Here is a 24,077-nt window from a genome sequence, read left to right on the forward strand (position 1 = left end):
ACATTGCCTAGAGGTATAGGGGGAGGGTTGAGATCTCACAAAACATGTTTAAGCCTGTCCCAAGTAAGGAGTCTCTGGCCTTTGCTAGTCTAGTATGTTTTTTAATTTTAGTTCATTTATATGTTTTGGAGTTTAGTGTGACGATCATTTTCACTGAACTAGTACACAATTTTATTTAGGGGCCGGCTAAGGACCACCTCCGGGTGCGGTATATTCTCGCTGCGTTGAAGACCCATTGGTGGTCTTCGGCTATTGTCTGCTCTTTGATCGGGTTGTTGTCTCTTTGGCATATTCCCCATTTCCATTCTCAATTTTATTGTTGTCTCTTTGACACATTCCCCATTTCCATTCGCAATTTTATCTTAATTATAAATTGAAATTTTCGCTCGAAATCTTCACCGTTGAATGGATGTATGTATGTATGTATTGGTAAATTCTTCCGTTATCCGAAGAACCCCTCGAGATCTGCGAGGGTACAGTGGAATCCATGAACACTACCTATCGAGATTAATGGAGATGTGTCACTAACGTATTTACGACAATTTTTACAAGGACAATCCCCACCCCAACACAAAGGGAGTGCTAGAACACTAGGAAGTCTGTTATTATGGTGGGGTAAGCCGAGGTAATCGGAGAGAACCACCGGGCCACTCGACGAAAACAGACAAACCGGAGAGATATCAGAAGCTTCATCTCCAGGTCAAAGAAGGGGACAACTTTGACCAACCGAGGCCCCCAAAGTACCTATTCTAGTTTAAACTCCGGTCTGGGTACCAGAGAAGTTTGTGAGAGGATGAAATCACCCTTGTGATGTACTGAAATTTTAAGCGTCCAGAGTCAGAATCGAACCGGGACCTTCAGCACTGTAGCCATCGATCTTAACCCACGATCACGAACCCACACGCAATAATAAGCTTCCATCAAGTCTTTTGTACACAAAAGTAATCTCTACATATCATACTATTTGTGTAAGGCTGCGTATTCAAGCTTGATAATAAAAAACGTTATATTTACAAAAATGTATAAAAAGTAAACAATTATAGGTCAAAGTAAGGCCTTCAACAGGGAGTCTTGGCTCACACCGAACAGCAAGCTTTAAAGGGCCCCAACATGACTAGTGTAAAACAATTCAATCAGGAAAACCAAAAGTCTAATATATATATAGAAAAAACGAGAAACACTTATGAACCACACCAACAAACGACAACCACTGAACAACAGACTCCTGACTTAGGACAGGTGAATACATATGCAGCGGGTTTAAACGTTATAACAGGCGCCAACCTTCACCCTAACCTGAGATTAGTAGTTTAACATTACAACATAAAAAGACACACTATAAAATATCAATTGAAATAGCTTAACTCGATCAAAAAGACATATAAACAAAAACAAGTAAACATACACTGAACAAATAAGTTTGATCTATGACACAATATAAATACAATATTAATAAAAAAAAAGATGTAGCAACAGTGTCAAAAAGACAACTCTAACCTGGGACAAAATAGCGTTAAATAAAATAACGTACACAGGTAAATTGAGATATGATAATTTTTTTGTTAGGAGTAATGAAACAGTTTTTACAAAATTAAAAAAAAAAGCTTATCATACTATCAGCCTGGTAGCCTTGTTGAGTTTACAAATACGCTGCACAACCTGTTGCTTGAATAAACAAAAGATATTTGTTTTTCTATAGAATTTACTCTTACGATATTCACATGATCAAATAGTAATCACGATTATATAACGAAATTGTTATTTTTGCTGCTCTATACGTTTTACCTTAATTACACCATAACTAAACAAAACACCTATATTCTAAGTTTATAAAGTTGTTCCATTGTACAATGTAGTTTGCAGTATCTGAGACACATCTTCAAGTTCATGCTGGGTGAATTATTCCAATAGTCCTAGTTGAAATTCGAATACTGACTGTTTCAATTCCTCTTCTAATTCTGCTGAATATTTATAAAAGTAGTTACATTCTTCCTTATATTGTTACATCCGTCAATAAAGTATCCATAGTGCAGTGGGCTATCGTTGGTCAAACAGTTCTAATTCCTCCTTGTTTCCTGGTACATCCATTGTACGATTTTCGTTTTTTTATGTGAATAAAAGTGGGAAGACTTAGGAGACGATACAAAAACTTGAACGGTTTTGGTTATTGTTTTCATTTTGTAAATCAATTCTTGATTGGTCCGTGTTCACCTATACAGAAGATTTGTTGCACTATTTGCAGCTTTTCACATTTGCAGCGTTTTTAGATTTTGATTTAATCATATATGAATCTTCATTTTTTGCATACTGGAAAATCCATATTGCTCAAAAAGTCATCAACCCACAAATAGTAGGACTTTCAAAAATAGTTATGGCTTAATGATGACTTGTAGATATCTTGAAATACATTTAATGCACTGATTCTTCGTGTGTTTATAAGTTCTATAGAAATATGGTGCCAAAACATATAAACACTAAAAAATATACATTTTCATTTTTGCAGACGCATGATGAAGGTACGGTCGTCCATCTCAAATTCATTTTATTTTGGGATTTCTCAAATAACTTACAGATGAAATTAGAAATGGTGAGTTAATCCCCGTCTTGCTCAATCTTTAGTTTTCTATGTAGTACTTTGTGGACACTTGTTCTTTTAGTCATTTTTTTTTTCTTCAACGTTTGTTTTATTGCTCCCTTGGTATTATCCCGTCCTTTGTTAAAAGTAAATATCTAACTATCTCGTTCGAATGTTTGCTGTCTCTCCTACCAGTACTGTCGCCTGTTGCTATTTTCTTTTGTGTTGAACTTGGTCAAATTCTTTGTAAGAATTTTGTTCGCTTGGTTCATACAAGTATGGCTTGGAAGTTTACCATAAACTTTTATGATTTAAGTTTTCATTTTTACTTGAAATAGCTAGTAATGCATGATCAGTTTTATATTTTATTCGAGTGAATATCTACTAACAATGTTTGCCTCTTCCTCAATTTTTGATCTAATCATGTGCTGTACATGTACTGATTTTATGTAATGGATGGATACCCCATATCCTTTGTTTTTCTATTGTTAGCCTAATTTCTTTATTGGCTACTGCGAATTTTGAGTTGTTCGAAAAACTTGGCTTTAGCGAATTGTTATACATTTGAACGGTAAGCCACACCGGCTATTTTGTTATGAAGAGAATCTTTAATAACCTGTATACTTCTATTATTTTCAGGAGGTTTTTAAACACGTATTCGAAAAAGCATTTTCACACTGAACATCAGGTTTTGCAGAAATGTAATCAATACATGATGATTTGTATGTACTTGGATGTTGAGCCTCGGTACCTGTTTTGTTACAAAAGGAATCTTTATTAACATTTGTTGCACTTTGATTTACAAGAGGTCTTTGAACACATAAGGAAGTTTCTTCTTAATGGAGAGTCGAAAGAAGATTTACTTCCTAGTGTTGGCTCTTTTCAGCAGTTGATCCTTTTATACTTGAACGGTGGATTTTTTAGGCGGATACTGGAAATTCTCAGTTGCCAGAAAAAACATTATTACATCGAGTATGAGGCTTTGTAGTTATATAATCACTATATGCTGATTTGTATGTACTTGGATGTTGAGCCTCGGTAACTGTTTTGTTGTCGAATGAATCTTGATTAACATTTGTCCTACTTTGATTAACAAGAGGTCTTTTGACACGTAACAACGTTTATTGTAAGGTTGAATCAAAATAAGATTTACTTCTTAGTGTTGGAGTTTCTTCAGCTGTTTTTAAATTTGAACGGTGAATTTCTTTGTCGGATACTGAAGATTTGATGTTGCTCGAAAAATCATTATCACAACAAACATCATGCTTTTGAGAATCGTAATGTCTGTATGATAGTTTGTATATACTTGGATGCGCCACGGTTACTGTTTCTTTACAGAAGGAATCCTGATTAACATACGTACTACTTTGATTAACAAGAGGACTTGGAACACGTAAAGAAGTTTTGCCAAAGGCTGACTCGAAAGAAGATTTACTTTAAAGTGTTGGCTCTTTTTCAGCTCTTGATCTTTTTATACTTGAACGGTGGATTTCTTTGTCGGATATTTGAGATTCACAGTTGCCCGAAAAATCATTATAACACCAAACATCAGGCTCTGTAGTAATATTATCACTATATGATGATTTGTATGTACTAGTATTTTGAGCCTCGGCAACTGTTTTGATGCCGAAGGAATCTTGATTAACATTCGTCCTACTTCGATAACCAAGAGGTCCTTGGACATCCAGCGAAGTTGTTCTTAATGTTGACTCGAGAGAAGATTTACTTTTAAATGTTGGTTCTTTTTCAGCTGTTGATCTTTTTATACTTGAACGCTGAATTTCTTTAGGGGATACTGTAAATTCACAGTTGCCGAAACAATCATCATCATCACACCAAACATGACGCTTTGTAGTAATATTATCACTATATGATAATTTGTATGTACGTGGATGTTGAGCCTCGGTGATTGTTTGGTTGTCGAAGGAATCTTGATTAACATTCGTCCTACTTTGATTTATCAGAGCTCCTTGGACACGTAACGAAGTTTTTCTATTGCTTGACCACAAAGATGATTTACTTCTAAGTGCTGGTTCTTCTTCATATGTTGATCTTTTTATATTTGAACTGTGAATTTCTTTGTCGGATATAGGAGATTCACTGTTGCTAGCAAAACCTTTATCACTCCAAAGCTCAGGCTTGGCAGAGTTGTATTTACTGTATGATATTTTGTATGTACTTGGTTGTTGAGCTTCTGTTACTGTTTTGTTACAGAAGGAATCTTTATTAACATTTGTCCTACTTTGATTACCAAAAGGTCCATGTGCATGTAACGAGGTTTTACTTAATGTTGACTCGAGGGAAGATTTACTTCCTTGTGTAAGCTCTTCTTCAGCTGTTGGTCTCTTTATACTTGAATAGTGAATTTCTTTGTCGGATACTGGAGAGCCACAATTTCCTGAAAACTCATTATAACACAAAACATCAGGATTATCTCTGTATGATGATTTGTGTCTACTTGGATGTTGAGCCTCGGATACGTTTTTGTTAAAGACGGAAGATGGACTAACATTCGTCCTACTTTGATTTACAGGCGATTCGTCGACACGTAACGAAGTTTTTCTTAATGTTGACCCGAGAGAAAATTTACTTTTAAGTGTTGGCCCTTTTTCAGCTGTTGATCTTTTTATACTTGAACGGTGGATTTATTTAGGGGATACTTGAGATTCATAGTTACCTAAATAATCATTATCACACTGAACATGAGGCTTTGTAGAAATATTATCACTATATGATGATTTGTTTCTAATTGGAATTTGAGTCTCGGCAACTGGTTCGCTACAGATGGAATCTTGATTTATGTCCGTCCTACTTCGATAACCAAGAGGCCCTTGGACATCCAGCGAAGTTTTTCTTAATGTTGACCCGAGTGAAGATTTACTTTTAAGTGTTGGATCTTTTTCAGCTGTTGATCTTTTCATACTTGAACGGTGGATTTCTTTTGGGGATACTTGAGATTCACAGTTGCCCACAAAATCATTATAACACTGAACATCAGGTTTTGTAGAAATATTATCACTATATGATGATTTGTTTCTAATTAGAATTTGAGTCTCGGCAACTGGTTCGTTACAGATGGAATCTTGATTTAAGTCCGTCCTACTTCGATAACCCTGAGGTCCTTGAACATCCAGCGAAGTTTGCCTTAGTGTTGACCCGAGAGAAGATTTACTTTTAAGTGTTGGCTCTTTTTCAGCTGTTGATCTTTTCATACTTGAACGGTGGATTTCTTTGTCGGATACTTGATATTCACAGTTGCCCAAAAAATCATTATAACACTGAATATCAGGTTTTGTCAAAATATTATCACTATGTGATGATTTGTTTTTAATTGGAATTTGAGTCTCGGTTACTGGTTCGTTACAGATGGAATCTTGATTTATATCCGTCCTACTTCGATAACCAAGAGGTCCTTGGACACGCAGCGAAGTTTTTCTTAATGTTGACACGACAGAAGATTTACTTGTAAGTGTTGGCTCTTTTTCAGCTGCTGATCTTTTTATACATAAACGGTGGATTTCTGTAGGGGATACTGGAGATTCAAAGTTGCCCAAATAATCATTATAACACCGAACATGAGGCTTTGTAGAAATATCATCACTATATGATGAGTTGTATGTACTAGCATTTTGAGCTCCGATAACTGTTTTGTTTCCGAAGGAATCTTGATTTACATCCGTCCTTCTTGGATAACCAAGAGGTCCTTGGACATCCAACGAAGTTTTTCTCAATGTTGACTCGAGAGAAGATTTACTTTTAAGTGTTAGCTCTTTTTCAGCTGTTGATCTTTTCATACTTGAACGGTGGATTTCTTTGTCGGATACTTGAGATTCACAGTTGCCCAATAAATCATTATAACACCGACCATCAAGCTTTGTAGTAATATTATCACTATATGAAGATTTGTATGTACTTGGATGTTGAGCCTCGGTGATTGTTTGGTTGTCGAAGGAATCTTGATTAACATTCGTCCTACTTTGATTTATCAGAGCTACTTGGACACGTAACGAAGTTTTTCTATTGCTTGACCACAAAGATGATTTACTTCTAAGTGCTGGTTCTTTTTCATATGTTGATCTTTTTATATTTGAACTGTGAATTTCTTTGTCGGATATAGGAGATTCACTGTTGCTAGCAAAACCTTTATCACTCCAAAGCTCAGGCTTGGCAGAGTTGTATTTACTGTATGATATTTTGTATGTACTTGGTTGTTGAGCTTCTGTAACTGTTATGTTACAGAAGGAATCTTTATTAACATTTGTCCTACTTTGATTACCTAAAGGTCCTTGTGCATGTAACGAAGTTTTACTTAATGTTGACTCGAGGGAAGATTTACTTCCTTGTGTAAGCTCTTCTTCAGCTGTTGGTCTCTTTATTCTTGAATAGTGAATTTCTTTGTCGGATACTGGAGAGCCACAATTTCCTGAAAACTCATTATAACACAAAACATCAGGATTATCTCTGTATGATGATTTGTGTCTACTTGGATGTTGAGCCTCGGATACTCTTTTGTTAAAGACGGAACATGGACTAACATTCGTCCTACTTTGATTTACAGGCGATTCGTCGACATGTAATGAAGTTTTCTCTGTGGTTGACTCAAGAGAATATTTGCTACATCGTGTTGCCTCTTCTTCAGCTTTTGATCTTATTATATTTGAAAGCTGAATTGTTTTATCGGATACTGGAGATTCACAGTTGCTAGAATGAGCATTATCACAACGATAACTAGGCCTGGAATAATAGTAATTACTATATGATGATTTGTATGTACTTGGATGTTGAGCCTCGGTAATTGTTTTGTTAAAGAAAGAATCTTGAATAACATTCGTCCTTCTTTCATTAGCATAAATTCCACTGGCATGTGATGCAGATTTGCTTACTGTATTTTCATTTACTTTCTGAAATGTGTTTGGTTTCCATGTTCTCCATGTCTTACCTCCGGGGTCTCCAGATCCTCGAATCCTTATCGAAATTCCATCATTCTTCGTTGTAAATTTCGTCTTTTTGTTAGCTTTAAAATTACGCTGTGTACCTTGATTAACTTCGATTTCATATAAAAATCCCAATTCCTCAGCTTTTCGAAATACCCACAGTCTCCGATTGTCAGCTGTGTAAAGCTTTCCATATTTAATTACAGTGGAAATAGTTGGAATGTCCTTTAACGAAATTGATTCAGTTAACAGTTCATCTAACGTGTCCCCTATAAATTTTAATCTGCTAGGTGTTTGATCACCCCATTTGTTTGAAACAGAGTCCTGTGAAAAGAATATTTCCGATGGTCTTAGCTTCATTATATCCCAATACATTGACTACACAAAACACCCTATCTATTTCCTTTCACAACTAATTTTAGCTACACATGCAATGGCGTTATTTTTAGAAAAGGGATATTTTGAGCTATTGCAAAACGTTGCGGAAAAACCAATGCTTTGAATATTCGGAAAATCAAATATTAAATATCCCATACAAAATACCAATTTTATCTTGGAGACTTGTCATACATTTTGGTTTAATACTAGATCCTCAAAGTTCTACTTTCAAAACGAATTCATGTGAAGAATTGCTTCCCTTGTACTTGTAATTTGTTCGTAAACGAAGTGGTGATTCTAATTTCCCTGCGCATGACATGTTTCTTTCTATGAAATACACCCAATAAACGTAAGAATTCAATGCATAATAAATACGTTAATTATACGAAGTAATGTTTTGAGAAAAATCCATAATATCTTTTAAAAAGGGGTCATAAGATATTTTTGTTTTATTTCATATTGTAGTGATACTTGTTTATGAACATAATCCATTTTTTCCAATAATCAATGTATTTATATCTTATTGAATAAAAGTATTGTTAAAATATTTTCAGAAAATTGATCTATATATAACTTAGGTATATAATTTAGAACAATATGATAGATTGATACTCGTCACCAAATATTTACGACCTGGTTATCTTCTTAAACAAATAGATTAATGTTTAGTAGGAAGTAGCTTTAGACATAACCATATAACAAGGCAAAGCTAGAATACCTTAGAAATTATTACAGGAAATTGATTATATCCTGAATATGTCTTCCCTGCATCATCATTACTTCTGGAATGAGATACATTTAAATATGAGACAATTCGGTTCTCCCTCTCTTTAATTAAACAAAACATAAGTTTGATAACAAAATAAGATGGATCCCACATATAAGTAAGTTGGAAAAACTCATCAATATCCAACATAACATCAATTTTGTCATCAGTAACAACATATTGAGATGTAAAAAGCATTGCTTTGACGGTCTGTAAGATATTTGCTTAGAAAAGACATGAAGTGCCATCTATCAAGGACCGTAGCTGCTAAACGTAAAATGTAAAAGTTGTCAATATCGAACTTGACCTCTATTTTTTCATCAGTAACATTATATGAAATTTTTGAAAGCATACGTAGAAAAAATCATTAGTTATAGCATGACAAAAGCTAGAGCAGCCGGCCCTTTAACCACTAAAACAATAAAACAAACAACGTAAAGACATCTTGAGATCAATGGGCACTTTTAACAATTAATTTGCTAAACCTAATTGATGAAATTTTCCCTTTTATCCTTTTCCTTTTACTCCTAAATAGATAAGGCACAGATTTTATCTAAATCGTCCACGTTTATTGCCTATAATTCCATCGAGGCGTATCTAAGTATATGATTGTTCTTTCTGTAAATACAGTGGAACGTTTTTGGTATATTCAGGCATATATATTTAAGAACTGAAAAAATTTACGATCATTTGACATCAGTATGTGAGAATTTTCATATCGAATGAGTTGTTGAGTCTTTTTTTTTTCTTTTTTGGTGTTTATTTCTTATTATATTCAATGTGTCTCGTCAGCATCTAGCCAACTGCATTGCCTATCTTAAGATACCTGTTAGATGTAAATGCCATTTCTGATTTGCGAATATTTTGTGTAACATATTGCTTGAATAAAGATAAATGTTCTATAGTATTTATTTCTTCGAAGGTTCCTTATTGGCCGGACTCGTATAACAATAAAACAACAGATAAGACTATTTTTGCTGTAATATAAGCTTTTATGAAATCACATTTTATAAAAAAAAAATAGTTAAGTCAACAATTTTATCCATACAAGTTAGTAGTTCCCGAGTCTCATCTTGCAATGTTCGTGGGTTTAACCAGATATTCACGAGATTTACCTTCATTAGTCTTTCTTGAAATTCCAATAGTAGGAAGTTGAACTGTTGTCTTACTTCCGTCAATAATGTATTCCTTTTTCAGTGGGCTATCGTTGGCCGATCGCGAGCATTTTTATTTTCTTCGTGTTCCTTTGCACATTCCTTGTGCGATTTTCGTTCTACATGTTCATATAAGCAGGTCGTCTCAGCAGTAGACAACAAACTTTATAGTTTGTTCCTTATGCTGTGCTGTTACACCACTGTTTCGGGTATTGGGGAGGGTTGAGTGCTCACAAACATGTTTAACCCCGCCACATTCTTTATGTGCATGTCCAGAGTCAGGAGCCTGTGGTTTCAGTGATTGTCGTTGGTTCATGTCTGTCATATTTGGTTTTCGTTAATTGTTTTGTTATAAATTAGGCCGTTAGTTTTCTCAATTGAAATATTTTGTATTTTTCATGTCGTTGCCTTTTATATCCGACTATATGGTATGCGTTTTTCTCATTGTTGAAGGCTATACGGTTGCCTATGATTGCATACATCCACTTCACTTGAACTTTGTCTCATTGAGAAATCATACCACATCTCCTTATTTTTATATTGAATGATCTCGTTTATCTGTTTCAGTTTGAAAATTTAGTGCTGGTGGATCAGTGATATATTTTACCTCTTCAAAATGTTCACTGCATATTTTGCCTCTTCAACAGATTTTGTTTTAATCATATTTGAAAGTTGAATTTCCCTTCCGCATACTGGCGGTTCAATGTTCCTCGAAAAGGAAGTATCACACGATATAAGTAATTACTATATGATGGTTTGTATAAACGTAGACTGCGAACATCAGTAGCTGATTTGTTATCGCCAATAATCTCCGTCATTCTAATTAAAAAAGGTTCTTGGACACGTAATGAAGTGTTACGGAATTTGTTTTCATTATCTCCCCGACATACGTTTGGTTTCATTGTTAATGTTCTCCAGATAACACCTCCAGGGTCCCCTCTAATCCGTATTGAAATACCATCATTAGGCGTTGTAAATTTGGTGCCAGATTTAGTTCTGAATTTTACATTAGTTACTTGATAAACATAGATTTTATGTACAAATTTAGCTTCTTCGGCTTTTGTCGGCTGTGTAAAACTTTCCATCTTTTGATTATAACAGTCATATTTGGAATATGTGATTTGATAATGGATCTAAATAATAATGCATTTGATGTTTTCCCTATCAGGTTTTTACTACAAGAAGGTTGTAGACCAAATCTGTTTGAGATAGTGTCCAATGAATAGAAAATTTCGGATGGTTTTAGCTGCTTCATTTTTGAAAAAAACGACAACGAATACGCAAAAAGTGTTCGTACTTCCTTTCACAATATTTAACTTTATGACATATGAAGGAATATTTATAGAAAGAGAATATGTTTAGTTCCTTCAAAATCACTGATTTGAATATGTAGTTTTCAAAGATCGATAAATGCATTTTCCATAATTAAATACAACAAAAACATAATAATTTTGTCTTGAAATTTTGCAATATCTATTTGTTTGATATTAATTTTGGAAACATGTCTATTATTTGTAAATATTTGTAAAACAAATGTTGATTACATTTTACATAATTTTTGTGCGCATGACAAATGTTTCCGGAATAAAGTTACAAAACTAATATAAAATTCTTGTGGAATTAAAATAGAGGCTCCAATGAGCCTTTTTCGCTCACCTGTCAATTTTGCATTAAATTGATACAATTCAATGAGAATAGCTTTCAACAAACACGGCCAAAATGTAATATATTCCTTGAAGGGCAATAATACCAAACAGGAGATGACTGACCATCTCAGACATACTACTGATTTATAGATCCTGCCCTGCTTTAATTTACGCAAAAAGGCACAAAATGGTTAAAAAGCCTCTGATAATTTTTAAAAGGGGTTACTTGACAATTGACGACGCGTTGCCTTGAAAGTAGATTTTCTACTACACATGTACATGTCATATTGTTATAAGTAGGTTCTGTTAAATCTCTTTCTTCAAAAACACAATATTCTATAACTTCACTTTCCACTTAATAGTTAAAATGTGTTGTTCAAGGTCTATAACTCCTATGAGTGTCAATTGACGATTTTGTCCATGTTCGTTTATTTGTAAATCTTGTCCTGTTGATATTTATTGACATAACAGATGTGCTTTATTTAATAAAATATCTACAAAAAAAAATGATAAAAAATAATCCCTAAAGGGAGATCACGTTCGATTAAGACCATTCATTCTGTAAGCAGATGTTTTCTTGCTTATCCTTATATCTTTTCCTAAAATGAGTAGAGTTTTACAAATAGGACGACGGATTGAAAGGCGGAAAATTTGACCTGCTCAGTCCTCCCCCTAACATGTGACAGTGGTGTAACGGTACAACATAAGAACAAACTATAAAAATAAGTTGAAAAAGGCTTAACTCATCCGATCGATACAAAACCGAAAAAACATCATACAAAAACAATGGTCGGACGTTACATGGTATTTAACCATCCCTTACAACAAAAAAGACACTTAGTACAGATGGGGCAATATGCATAATAGATTTTCAATAGCCGGTAATGGTAACGTTTTCCTCTGTAGCACAGTCCATATCGTAAACTTGGATATGCATGATGGCTCATTTCGAAGCTGAGACATTTTCACATATGTGGTTAAATTTTCGGGGTACAGAGTGTGATTCATTTTTCAGTAGATGAGCACACCCCGAAAATTCTTTCGCGATGCGCTCCTGGGGGTAAACAATCCCTTTTTTCACACAATAAGTTCTTTGAAAATTTAATACTAAGCATACATGTAATAACTCCGTACAAATTTATTCTATGGTCCTCTACTTTTCAAATTAACACAAATTGTTAAGTTCAGTCACTTGTTAAAAATAGAAACATGTCCTATATCACTACACAGAGATTTTTTGTTTACGCACAACTTTTGTGTTCCTCAAGTTGAGGCGCATTAGGAATGTTGACCCAGATCTGAGAGTACTCGCTGTTACTGACAGCTAGTTCACAAAGCCAATTACAACTAATAAAAAAACATCCAACATCCAATGGATTTAGTGTAAAGACGTCATTAACAGTCAGAGAAAAACATGACCATGTGCAAATCCAAAGTAAAGATTTCGACAGATTTTAGTACCGTTAAATTGCATATGTGTATAACATTACTATTTAGTATGATTTCAATTTACTGATAACAAAATCAATATGTATACCAATAAAAACAATATTCAGAGATCTAATTACAGTGTTGAATTGGTAACCGTTTAGAGTAAAGTTTTTTTTTCAAGGATTGATAAGTTTACCGGGATCGTATATAAATTTCCGGGATCGCTAAACAACTTCACCGTTAAATTAACGATGTGCTATTCCGTCTGAAATAAGTTATAGCCAAACTAGCAAACCAAATCTTAGTATCTTTGGAAGAATTTAGTAAAGCTTTTAAGTAATTTGTTGTAACGAAATCCCTGAATTAATAAGTTACCATAAATACATAGATTACGTTCTTTGAAATCCAAAACGTCACTAGTCACGGGCATAGAGAACGATTTGGAATATATAACACCGTAAGACGGTGCCAGAGGAACATCACCGCCAAAAAAGGAAAATTAACAATAGGGAAAAAATTTATGCCTTTTGTCGTAAATTTTTGTGTAGAGTTCTTGTGTAAAACTGAAATGCCAAATCTAGGAAAGAATACTTATTGCTGTTAATATTTGATTTATTTAAGGTAAGATTCTGTGGGTAAATTTTGGCAGTATATTTAGAGAATTCGTGATTATTATTCTTATCAAACGAAAAAAAAAATATCATCAAGATTACGGTAAGTGTTGTTGAATTTAACAATTAAATGGAATATAGACGGGTCTTTACTGAGTTTGACCATAAACTGTGATTCATAACAGTACAGGAACAAGTGTGTCGTTAAAGCGGCACAATTGGTGCCTTTATGAATATCCACAATCTGTCGATAAACTTTATTGTCGAAACGTACATAAACGTTGTCAAGGAGAAACTTTATGGCTTTAATCATCTTATCATACCTCCAGTAAGTATATCTGGCATATTTACCTCTCTCGATTGAGATAAGGCTTTATATGAGTTGCAGCAAATAAATTTGCTCTCAGATTAATCGAACAACCATTTAATTAAATAGGAAAACTTTTGTTTGATAAGATTGTGTGGAAGGGTAGGGTAAAGGGTGGAAAAGTCAAACCTGTCAACCGAATCAAAATGACCATCAAAACTCGTAATTTATCTAAAATCTACAGTTCAGTCTGCCTCATATATTGACTTACATCTATAAATGGACAATGAGATCGGTTGAAAATACTGCCTAAGGTTTTGAATTCTGAAACACACCGTATACATGTTAAAGTCACAATGTTGTCCTCTGTTGCTAAGTATTAGATTATTTTGATATAGATGTAAGCGTTTACATTTTTACACTGAAGAGGTAGGGCAAATATTCGTTATGAGTTTTACTAAAAATCACACACACACACTTCGTGTGTGTACTAAAAGGTTCTAAGAATAATATGCCGTAATCCCCAAAAGAGGCAAGAAAGTGTAAAAAGATGGTTATATCTGTCAACCTCTCACTTGTATGACAGTCGCTTATACTCCCATTGTATTGACACAAAAGTGACAGACATAATAAGTAAAAATGTCAAATATTGGGGTACAGCAGTCAACATTGTGTTTTGATTCTTCCAATTTCATAGAGACTTTGTCCTGCATATCAACAAAACTGGGTAACAAGACTATGACAAATTAATAACACATTAGAAAATTTTATCTGAGAATATTTTGCAATTCCTTTATCAATTTAGCAAGTACTGTTTCATTTACTCTTGTGTTTGAAAAGGCGTTGATTAATCTACCACAATGATGGCTATGTTCCCCATCAATGAAAACAATATTGCCATCCAACAATGTATTTCTACTGTTTAATGTATGTGTTTTTGGCTTTAAATCAATGAAATATACCTAGTAACGACTACAAATATTTCCTCTTTTAAAAAGTTTAAATTCTTTTTTCCCAATGATTTAATCAATTTTTTCATTATTTTCCCAATTTTCAACTTCATTTTATCCAGGATCAATTAATTTACAACATTACTAAAATTTCAGAAATTGCGGGCCAAAATCAATTTCCCCAATTTCTGCAATTTTCATTCCTAAGTTCTTTATTTCCAATAGATATTTAAAAATATTTCCGCGAATTAACTAATGTTTACTTTATAGCAGGTTTACCATAATATACAAACAACATGTTGATGATCAATATTGTTCAAGCTAACATTCTAGAGTTTTGCCCTCGATTATTTTTAAAATAATTTTTAGATGTTATCTTTAGTTTAATTGCAGTAGGGTTTGAAAACTTTGCAATTGTTTTTGCTAATGTTTAAATGAAAATAACGGTTTAAAGAATTCGTGCATCTGAAGCGCTTTTCTTGTTTTACTTCCATTAAGAACGCTAAACATTAAACATTTGAAAGCCATTCAGGGATGTATCAGTAATACGCTATATGACCAAATTAGATCTAAATTTATATAAGGTCAGCTTTGCTTGTAATACCTGCATAAGCTCAGACAAAATTTACAGTAGGCGCTATTCCTGTACGTGACTGTGAAATTAGTTTCCAAACCAGGACCTAAGTTTTAAGAGACATTAATTGTCGAAGTAGTATATCTATATACTACTTTTAAAAGACCCATACCGCACAGTCAGATAAAAATGATCCCGACATGTAAAATGTGAATCAATTCAAACGAGATAACTAATGTCCTAATTTATAACAATATAATTATCATAAAAACAAAATTTTACATGACACGAATTAAAGAAAACCCCTTAATTTCTTGTTCCTGACTTGGGACAGGCACATACAAATGTGATGGTCTTAAACAGATTGTACGCTCTACCCTCTCTAATTAGGGACAGAAGTGTATCAGCACATAATAAGAAAACACTGTATTAATCAGTGGCAAATTGCTTGTCTTAATGGCCATAAAACAGTAACATAAAAATAATAGATACAAAGCACTGATATAATAGTACTCATAGTCACTGTAAACTAGTTAAAAGTCAATTACAACTACTGCATTAATCAAGTTCGTCCAGACTACAGTATCAATCAGTAAACGGATTTAGTATAAAGAATGTAGATTTCTGCTTGATTATAAAAAGTAGCTACTTTAACATTATGAAAAGATTAATGATTTTTTACTGTAAAAAATGTAATACGTGAAGAAAATTTACTGTAAAAAAACTTACCATACTTGCTCTCAGGTCTACCAAGTTTATAAAGTAACTAATTGGAATATAGCCTGAAAAACATCTTTCATTTACATATTTTTGTTACTAGTTACAGTCATATTCTTTTATATTTGAAATTTACACATAAAAATTTATCTACTGATGTAAGATTACGTGTTTATGATCCAAAATCAGAATAATGCTATTTTGTGATTACAAAACGTAACTCTGCCCCATCCAAAAATATATTCATACAACGTGTAAACCAAGCTTGTGCACACTTCAAAACTTGATAGATGAATTAACTTCTGAAAAGAAAAGGAGTCGCAATAAAACTTCAGGTATATGATTTGGACTGCATTTAACCATATGATCAACAAATGACGATTTTCATTTTGATGCGCGGAGACAACTATATTTTGTTTACGCTATTATACGTTTAATGTTAAGATATTTCAAACTTTGATAAGTTATGCACATATTGGGGTTTGGTTTTTTTTTTTTTTTTTTTTTGTCGTTGTTTGTTGTCTTTGCTTCTTTTTCTTTGGAACAATGAATCGATTTTCTGTGATTTTTTTAACTTTCAAATGCGTCCTCTCTGAAAATATGTAGTAATATCAACTGTTTATTTTATAAACGAATATACGTTACTTACTAAATTAAACAAAACATGAATATGATAAGCTAGCCTGAAGGTTTAGCACCCTTTAATATATTTATTACAACAATAAAGATTCTTCAAACTAATATCACTTAACTAAACTCAGTCATGCATTACCAATACAGCCATATAAAGTATATACACACCCAAAATCTATCTACAAAAGAGGTAAAATACATATTACTCCTAATTAATATAAATATATATCAAACTGGAGTGAAATATTCCAATTCACTCTTGCATTGATTTATTACCTAAGCAGGGGATACGGGCTTTCTGAAATCGTAGGATTGAGGTACGCTCGTCCAAATCTAATTGATTTTGTTTTGGGCTTTAAACTGCAGATAAATGAAAAATGGTGAGTTTATCCCCGTATAGCTCGATCTTTGGTTTTCTATGCAGTATTTTGTGGACTTTTGCTATCGTTACTTGTTTGTTCATGGTGGTTTGTAATTGTTTGTATTGCTTTTTAGGGGGGAAGGGCTTCAACGTGTGTTTAATTGCATTTTTTTTATTTTAGTCCACTTGAGAATAAAATCTCGCTTCCAAAGATCATTAATCAATACCAAATTTTGTAATTGAAAAAACAACTTTAATATATAACTGAAGACAGTTTCTGACTTTAAAAGTTATGGTTTAACATTGGTTTTGGGTAATTAAATGTTTACATCTTCGTTTGTATGTATGTTGTTTTTATTGGTGGTCATTGTACTAAATTTCCAATGCATGAAAGTGATTAAAGTCGTAGTCACGAGTTAATCCTGAATTCCTATTTCTGTTTCCTCTTTTTCAAGACTTTCAGAACAATTTTCCCTCTGAATTCTACACTATTTCCGGTGAAATGCTTTCTCTTCACTTGCATGGTAAACGTGTACCTCTACCACTACGAATGGCCGAATATTTTGTGATTTGGAAAGTACAGCCAGAATATATGGACAGAAACATTGTATAAATAACACATAGCTGAGAGGGTGATAGAGCGGATTTTTACCCCGAGAGAACATTGTCAACTGAGGCGAACCCAAGGTTGACAATGTCTTTCGAGGGGAAACAACCTGCTCTATCACCCTCGCAGCTATGTGTTATTTAATCTATTATACTGAATGTTCTGTTGTTACTGTATATTAAATTTCAAATTCAAAGTAATAAACTATGACGTCTTGTACATACCAACCATCCGTATTTAATAAAGCGCACACTTGATCAAGCGTATCCTTGGAGGGTAATAGAGTATTTGCCTTGGGATAGACTAAATTATCTCCCTCGTATTAACCAATCAATATTTGGCATTTTGGCATGAAGTATAATAAACATGAATAACTATTGTTAACCAGATCTATTATACAGATATTCGTACGTTCCTGGTATTTAGTAATACAAAGTTATTCATAGGTTTATTCTGTTGTTCTGGGTACTGAAGCATTCTTTTAAAAACTATAAATAATCATTTTGTTAAACGTATTATGGTTCTAGTCTGTATGTTTGAAATCTGCGTATGCACAACTAATCTCTGCAAATGATAAATTTACCGGAATTAGGTTAATCAATATACAGATCTGTAACAGTATACAACTTCAAGTATGATCGATCGTTTGGATCAAAGAATCTACTTGTTCATGACTTATACCTTCCCTAAGTAAATCCTTTACATTTGATAGCAACATGACAAAAGAACTATTGCTATCAAAGAAAGTGTGCTTAATAAACGTCTGCATTATTAGTTCTCATAATTGTTCTCTGGTTTAATAGTCCCAAAAATTTTTCAATTCAAAAGCATCGAAAGAAATTGCGCCAAAATACATTTTCACTTACGCACATATTCCCGAAAAACCGGTAAATCAATAAAACCATATGAAAATTGTCAGGAGACGTTATGACTTTACTATGAATGAGAGCAAATAACGCGTTTAAGGGTTGAATCTGCTGCAAAAATGTTCAAACAAAAATATTGCATATTTTGATGAAATGCACACAAGTGTAAAATATAAACATTAGACAATTATCTTTTTATCATTTTAGCAGAAAACTATCAAACGATACAGTGTTATAACGTCTAAAGCCATGTCGGATTGAAGATTCACTTACTTGGATCGATTTTCCTTCCAAAATATCAAATCAAAGACCGTTACGGTAAAGAAGTTTTGTCTACAAGTTATAATCATGCCTACTAGTAAATTATCATATAATTTGTGTAAACGTCGTTGCAAAAAATGACGTAATAACATCATAACCTATATGTCATAATTAGGGAAACGAAGAATAAATACAGATTTGAAACATCAGTACACGATATAAAGTTTATATAAACAAATAAACTGTTAAAAAGGTCATTAACTTCTTAAACAATGACATATAACATATTCAAGATAAACATAAGGCGATATAGTATCCATAAGAACAGAATGTACACAATTACTAGTCACCGAACGGACTTTAACAATGAGCAAAAATATACCGTATAGTTATCCATAAAAAGGCTCCTGTGTGACTAACTGTGAAATATTTCAAGAGAGAAAACGATCGAACATAAATGATTAACCTATGACAAACATGATGATATCAAGTTTCCAATTTTTCAGCAGTAACATACCCTCTGCTCCGTCGTATTGTGTTTACATATCTTAGTTAATACGTTTTGCACGTGTATGTTCACATTATACGAACTTTATCAACATGGAAGTGCTCTTAACACAAAAATGCTCCACCAGAGCTATGAGAAAGAACCATAGAAATCGACAATACATACTTTTTACGGTGACCGTCACTTTCACTAATCGGTTAACAGATATGAGGTGTCCCAGCTCACTAGCTACATGTTTTCAATGTCTTAATTCTTTAGATACTGCTTTAGTCGTCTGATCTGTAATTTTGCCGATTGTGTCCAGTTCCCGATTGTGTCATTTCGACTGACTGTGAATTCGCATGGCGGGTGATGTAAGTATAGCAGGAGACGTTTAAACTGTCAAGGGACCTGGTATCACTCCTTTTTTGGGTGCAAACGATTCCCTCAGTTTTTGTTTGTTGCCTTTGTCTTTTACTAATCGACTTACTAGATTTAATCATCGGTAAACTACTGTCTCCTTAATTTAAAGACACCATCGTGGTCTGTCTTCTTTTCCTGTAATGTGATATAACCGAATGAATCCATCAACAACACGACGGGTGCCACATGTAGAGCGGTGTTTGCTTACCCTTCCGAATCACCCGTATTTGGTATTGTTTGTGTCGCAAAGGTTTTCGTTTTCTGACTATTTTTTTTTTCCTTTTCATTGTTTTCAGAGTTTTTCTGTCGAGGTATTGACATTGATCATCGACTTATGACTTTGGTTGTACCTTTCATTTCGTTTGCCTCTTTTTTATGATTATAACAATGTACGAAAATTTGAAAAAACAACTAAAAGTGGTTGGGCTGTATTTGTATAAACTGTAAAATTCGTTACTGAAGAGCCTGACGTATTAGAATGGTACTTAGCATGCACCAAAATAAAGAAAAGACAGAAAAGGAAAAAAAATACAGATTTAAGGGTACTCGCAGTTCCTGAAAGCTAATTAAATAACCTAATTTTCAATAGAAAATTAACCATAAAGTTCAGAACAAAATATGTAAATCAGTACACCTCCAATGGATTTGTTGTAAAGACATAACAATAAGTTGTTTTTATTAATACTAATGATATTGACTCCACAATGTATTAGTTTTCCACGAATGTAATCAGACTGATGGTCACTTAAATTTCCTTTTACTGTGGATTGTATTCTAGTAGAGCCAATTCACTTATATCTCGTCTACAATAAAAAATTATGTTGAAAATAAAATAACTAAGGCGATGTGGAAAGATTTCCAATGAGACAGCTATCAAACAAAGACCAAAAGGATGATTTAAATAACTACATGACTAGTATGTTTCGTTTTTTTTTTGTACATGAAAATACATAAATACAAAAATATGTACCCTCCCAAGAGTAAACATTTAACTACATGTATGGGATACCTTCTGGTCCTTCTGTATGATGTTAGATTTTTCTCTTGAAATCAATATTTCCAGAGTGTAAAATAATGTTTATCGTGCGGAAGTGACCAATTAAATGTCCAAGTCAAATGCCTTCTGGTTTGACATATGCGTCGATATTTCAGTTTATTCGCAATTCTTTTAAGTATTAATAAAACTTGCTACGATTTTTATTTCTCTCCTAACAGTACTGTCGGATTTTGTTATTTTCTTCCTTGTTGATTTGCTTTGTAAGAATTGTGTCCGCTAGGTTCATGCTAGTGTGGCTTGGAAGTAGACCACAAACGTTTATGATTTAAGTTTTTGTTTTTATTTTGGGGAGGGGATATATATTACTGATCTTTAATTTGAAAGAAGATTTATTAATAATGTTTGCATCTTCTTCAACTTTTGGTCTTATTATACTTGTAAGATAAATCTCGTTATCGAGTACTGAGAATTCCGAGATGCTCAAAAAATATTATCATACCAAAAACTAGATTTTGTTTAAAAATAGTTATCACTATATGATGGTTTTCGTATATTTAAACGGTGAACCACACTTGTCTAGCTGTTTTTTTATGAAGAGAATACCCTTCATATTGTTTTCATTTTTAGGAGGTCTTTTGCCACGTAACGACATTTTTCTTAAGGTTGACTCGGAAGTAGATTTACTATATATGGCTGTCTCTTCTTTGCCAGTTAATGTTCTACAAGCTGAAGTACTTTATCGGGTAATTGAGATTCCAAAGTGCCCGATAAAGCATTATCACAGACAACATTAGGCTGTAAAGAATAGTAATTTCTATCTGGCAATTTGTCTTTATTTGAACGTGGTTTTTTTTTTTTTTTTTTTTATTATATTTCCAGTCTAATGACCTTTTTTGTTACAGGAAGAATCTTGATAACCTCTGTCGCACTTTTATGAGCATGCAGTCATTGGACGCGTAACGATGTTTATCTTAAGGTTGACCCGAAAGGATATAGACTTCACAATAATGCCTCTGCTTTTGATTTTATTATACTAGTAATTGAAACGGAAATTTTTTGTCCGATACTGGAGATTCATAGTTGCTATAAAAAATGCAATATCACCGTGACACTAAGAACTAGCCCTCGGTGCATTGTACTAATTATATGAATATTTGCATGTACTTGGATGTTCAGCCAGTCTAACTGCTTTGTTACAGAAAGAATTTTGATTAAAAAATATCCTCCTATTATTTACAACAGGTCCAAAAACACGTAAAAAAGTCTCACATTTGGCAGGTCAATTCACAGTGTATCGCAATACCCACCCATAATACCACATGGTCTTACATGTATCTCTCTAAATTATTTCAAAAGACAATGCATCACTGTAACCCCCTCTCATACCTCGTCTTATCTTGCAAGAATTATCCTCAAGTCCATGAATCACTCTACCCATGCCTTATTCCTCATGGTCTTTTCTTTGTAGATTTATCAGTAAGACCAGGAGTCAATATACCCAACCTTAATTATATAATATAGCATGGTCTTATCGCTCTCGAATTTAAAGACCATTAATCACTTTACTCACCTAATGGTTTTATCTGTATATAGTTTTCTTTAAGTCCACGAATCATTCTACCCACCCCTATTACATCGTGGTCTTATATTTCTAAAATTTTCCTTAAAACCATGAATCATTCTTTCGACCTTTAATACCTCATCCTCTTATAACACAGGAATTATCCTTAAGACTATGAATCACTATACCTATCCCTAACATCTCATTATCTGATCTCTCTAGAATTATCCTTAAGACCATGAATCACGATACTTACCCCTAACACCTCACTGTCTTATCTTTCTGGAATTATCCTAAAGACCATGAATAACTGTACCCATCCCTGATACCTCACATTCTTATCTTCTAGAATTATCCTTCAAAAGACCATGAATCACTGTACCCACCCCTAATACATCATGGTCTTATCTTGCTAGAATTATCCGTAAGACCATGAACCACTCTTCCCTCCCCTAAAACTTCATGGTCTTGACTCTCTAGAAATATCCTTAAAACAATGTATCACTCTACCCAACACTAACACCTCAGCTGTCTTATCTTTCTAGAATAATCATTAAGACCATGAATCACTGTACCCATCCTTGATACCTCACGGTCATATCTTTCTAGAATTATCCATAAGACCATGAATCACTATACCCATCCCTAACACCTCACTGTCTTATCTTTCTATAATTATCCTTAAGACCATGAATCACTATATCCTTTCCCGATACCTCATAGTTTTATCGTTCTAGAATTATCCTTAAGACCATGAAAAACTGTACCTACCCCTAATACCTCATGATCTCATCTTGCTGGAGTTATCCTTAAGACCATGTATCACTCTACATACCCCTAACACCTCACTGTCTTATCTTTCTTGAATAATCCTTAGGACACGAATCACAGAACCCATCCTTGATACCTTACGGTCTTATCTTTCTAGAATTATCCTTAAGACCATGAACCACTCTAACACCTCACCATCTAATTATCTGTCTTTAATTTTATAGAATCACTATACCTACCGCTAACACCTCATTGTCTGATATCTCTAGAATTATCCTTAAGACCCTGAATCACGATACCTACCCCTAACACCTCACTGTCTTATCTTTCTAGAATTATCCTAAAGACCATGAATAACTGTACCCATACCTGATACCTCACATTCTTATCTTTCTAGAATTATCCTTCAGAAAACCATGAATCACTGTACCCACCCCTAATACATCATGATCTTATCGCTCTAGAATTATCCGTAAGACAATTAAATACTCTACCTACCCTTAATACCTCTCGGTCTTATCTCTCTATAATTATTCTAAAGACCATGAATCACCTTACCCACCCATAATACCTCATGGTCTCATATTGCTGGAATAATCTTTAAGACCATGAGTCACTTTACCAACCCTTCATACCTCATGGTCTTATCTCTCTAGAATTATCCTTAAGACCATGAATCACTCTACCCACCCTTAATACCTCATGGTCTTTTCTCTCTAGAATTATCCTTAAGACCATGAATCTCTCTACCCTCTCTAAATACATCATGGTTTTATCTCTTTAGAATCATCCTCATGACCATGAATCACTCTACCCACCCTTAATACCTCATCTTCTTATCACACTGGAATTATCCTTAAAACCATGAATCAGTACACTCACCCCTAATACCTCAACCTCTTATCTTGCTGGTATTATATATTAGATCATGAATCACTGTACCCATACCTGATACACCATGGTCTTATCTGTCTCGAATTATCCTTAAGACCATGAATGTCTCTACCAACCTTTAATACCTTATGGTCTTATCTCTCTAAAATTATCCTTAAGACCATGAGTCACTA

At 33.7% G+C, this 24,077-nt stretch overlaps 2 protein-coding genes across 2 annotated transcripts in view; both read right to left on the reverse strand.

The window, feature by feature from the left end:
* The window catches only part of LOC127706372 (uncharacterized), a 91,342-nt gene that overhangs the window by 33,047 nt on the left and 34,218 nt on the right, over positions 1 to 24,077 (reverse strand). The gene's annotated exons all lie outside the window — the stretch shown is intronic.
* LOC127706370 (uncharacterized) lies at positions 1,405 to 7,907 on the reverse strand. The gene has a single exon (XM_052210947.1). It carries the CDS (start codon positions 7,882 to 7,884, stop codon positions 5,221 to 5,223), a length of 2,664 nt encoding a protein of 887 aa, XP_052066907.1. The 5' UTR covers positions 7,885 to 7,907; the 3' UTR covers positions 1,405 to 5,220.

Source organism: Mytilus californianus, unplaced genomic scaffold (genome assembly GCF_021869535.1).
Source record: "Mytilus californianus isolate M0D057914Y unplaced genomic scaffold, xbMytCali1.0.p SCAF_6, whole genome shotgun sequence".
NCBI classification, from domain to species: domain Eukaryota; kingdom Metazoa; phylum Mollusca; class Bivalvia; order Mytilida; family Mytilidae; genus Mytilus; species Mytilus californianus.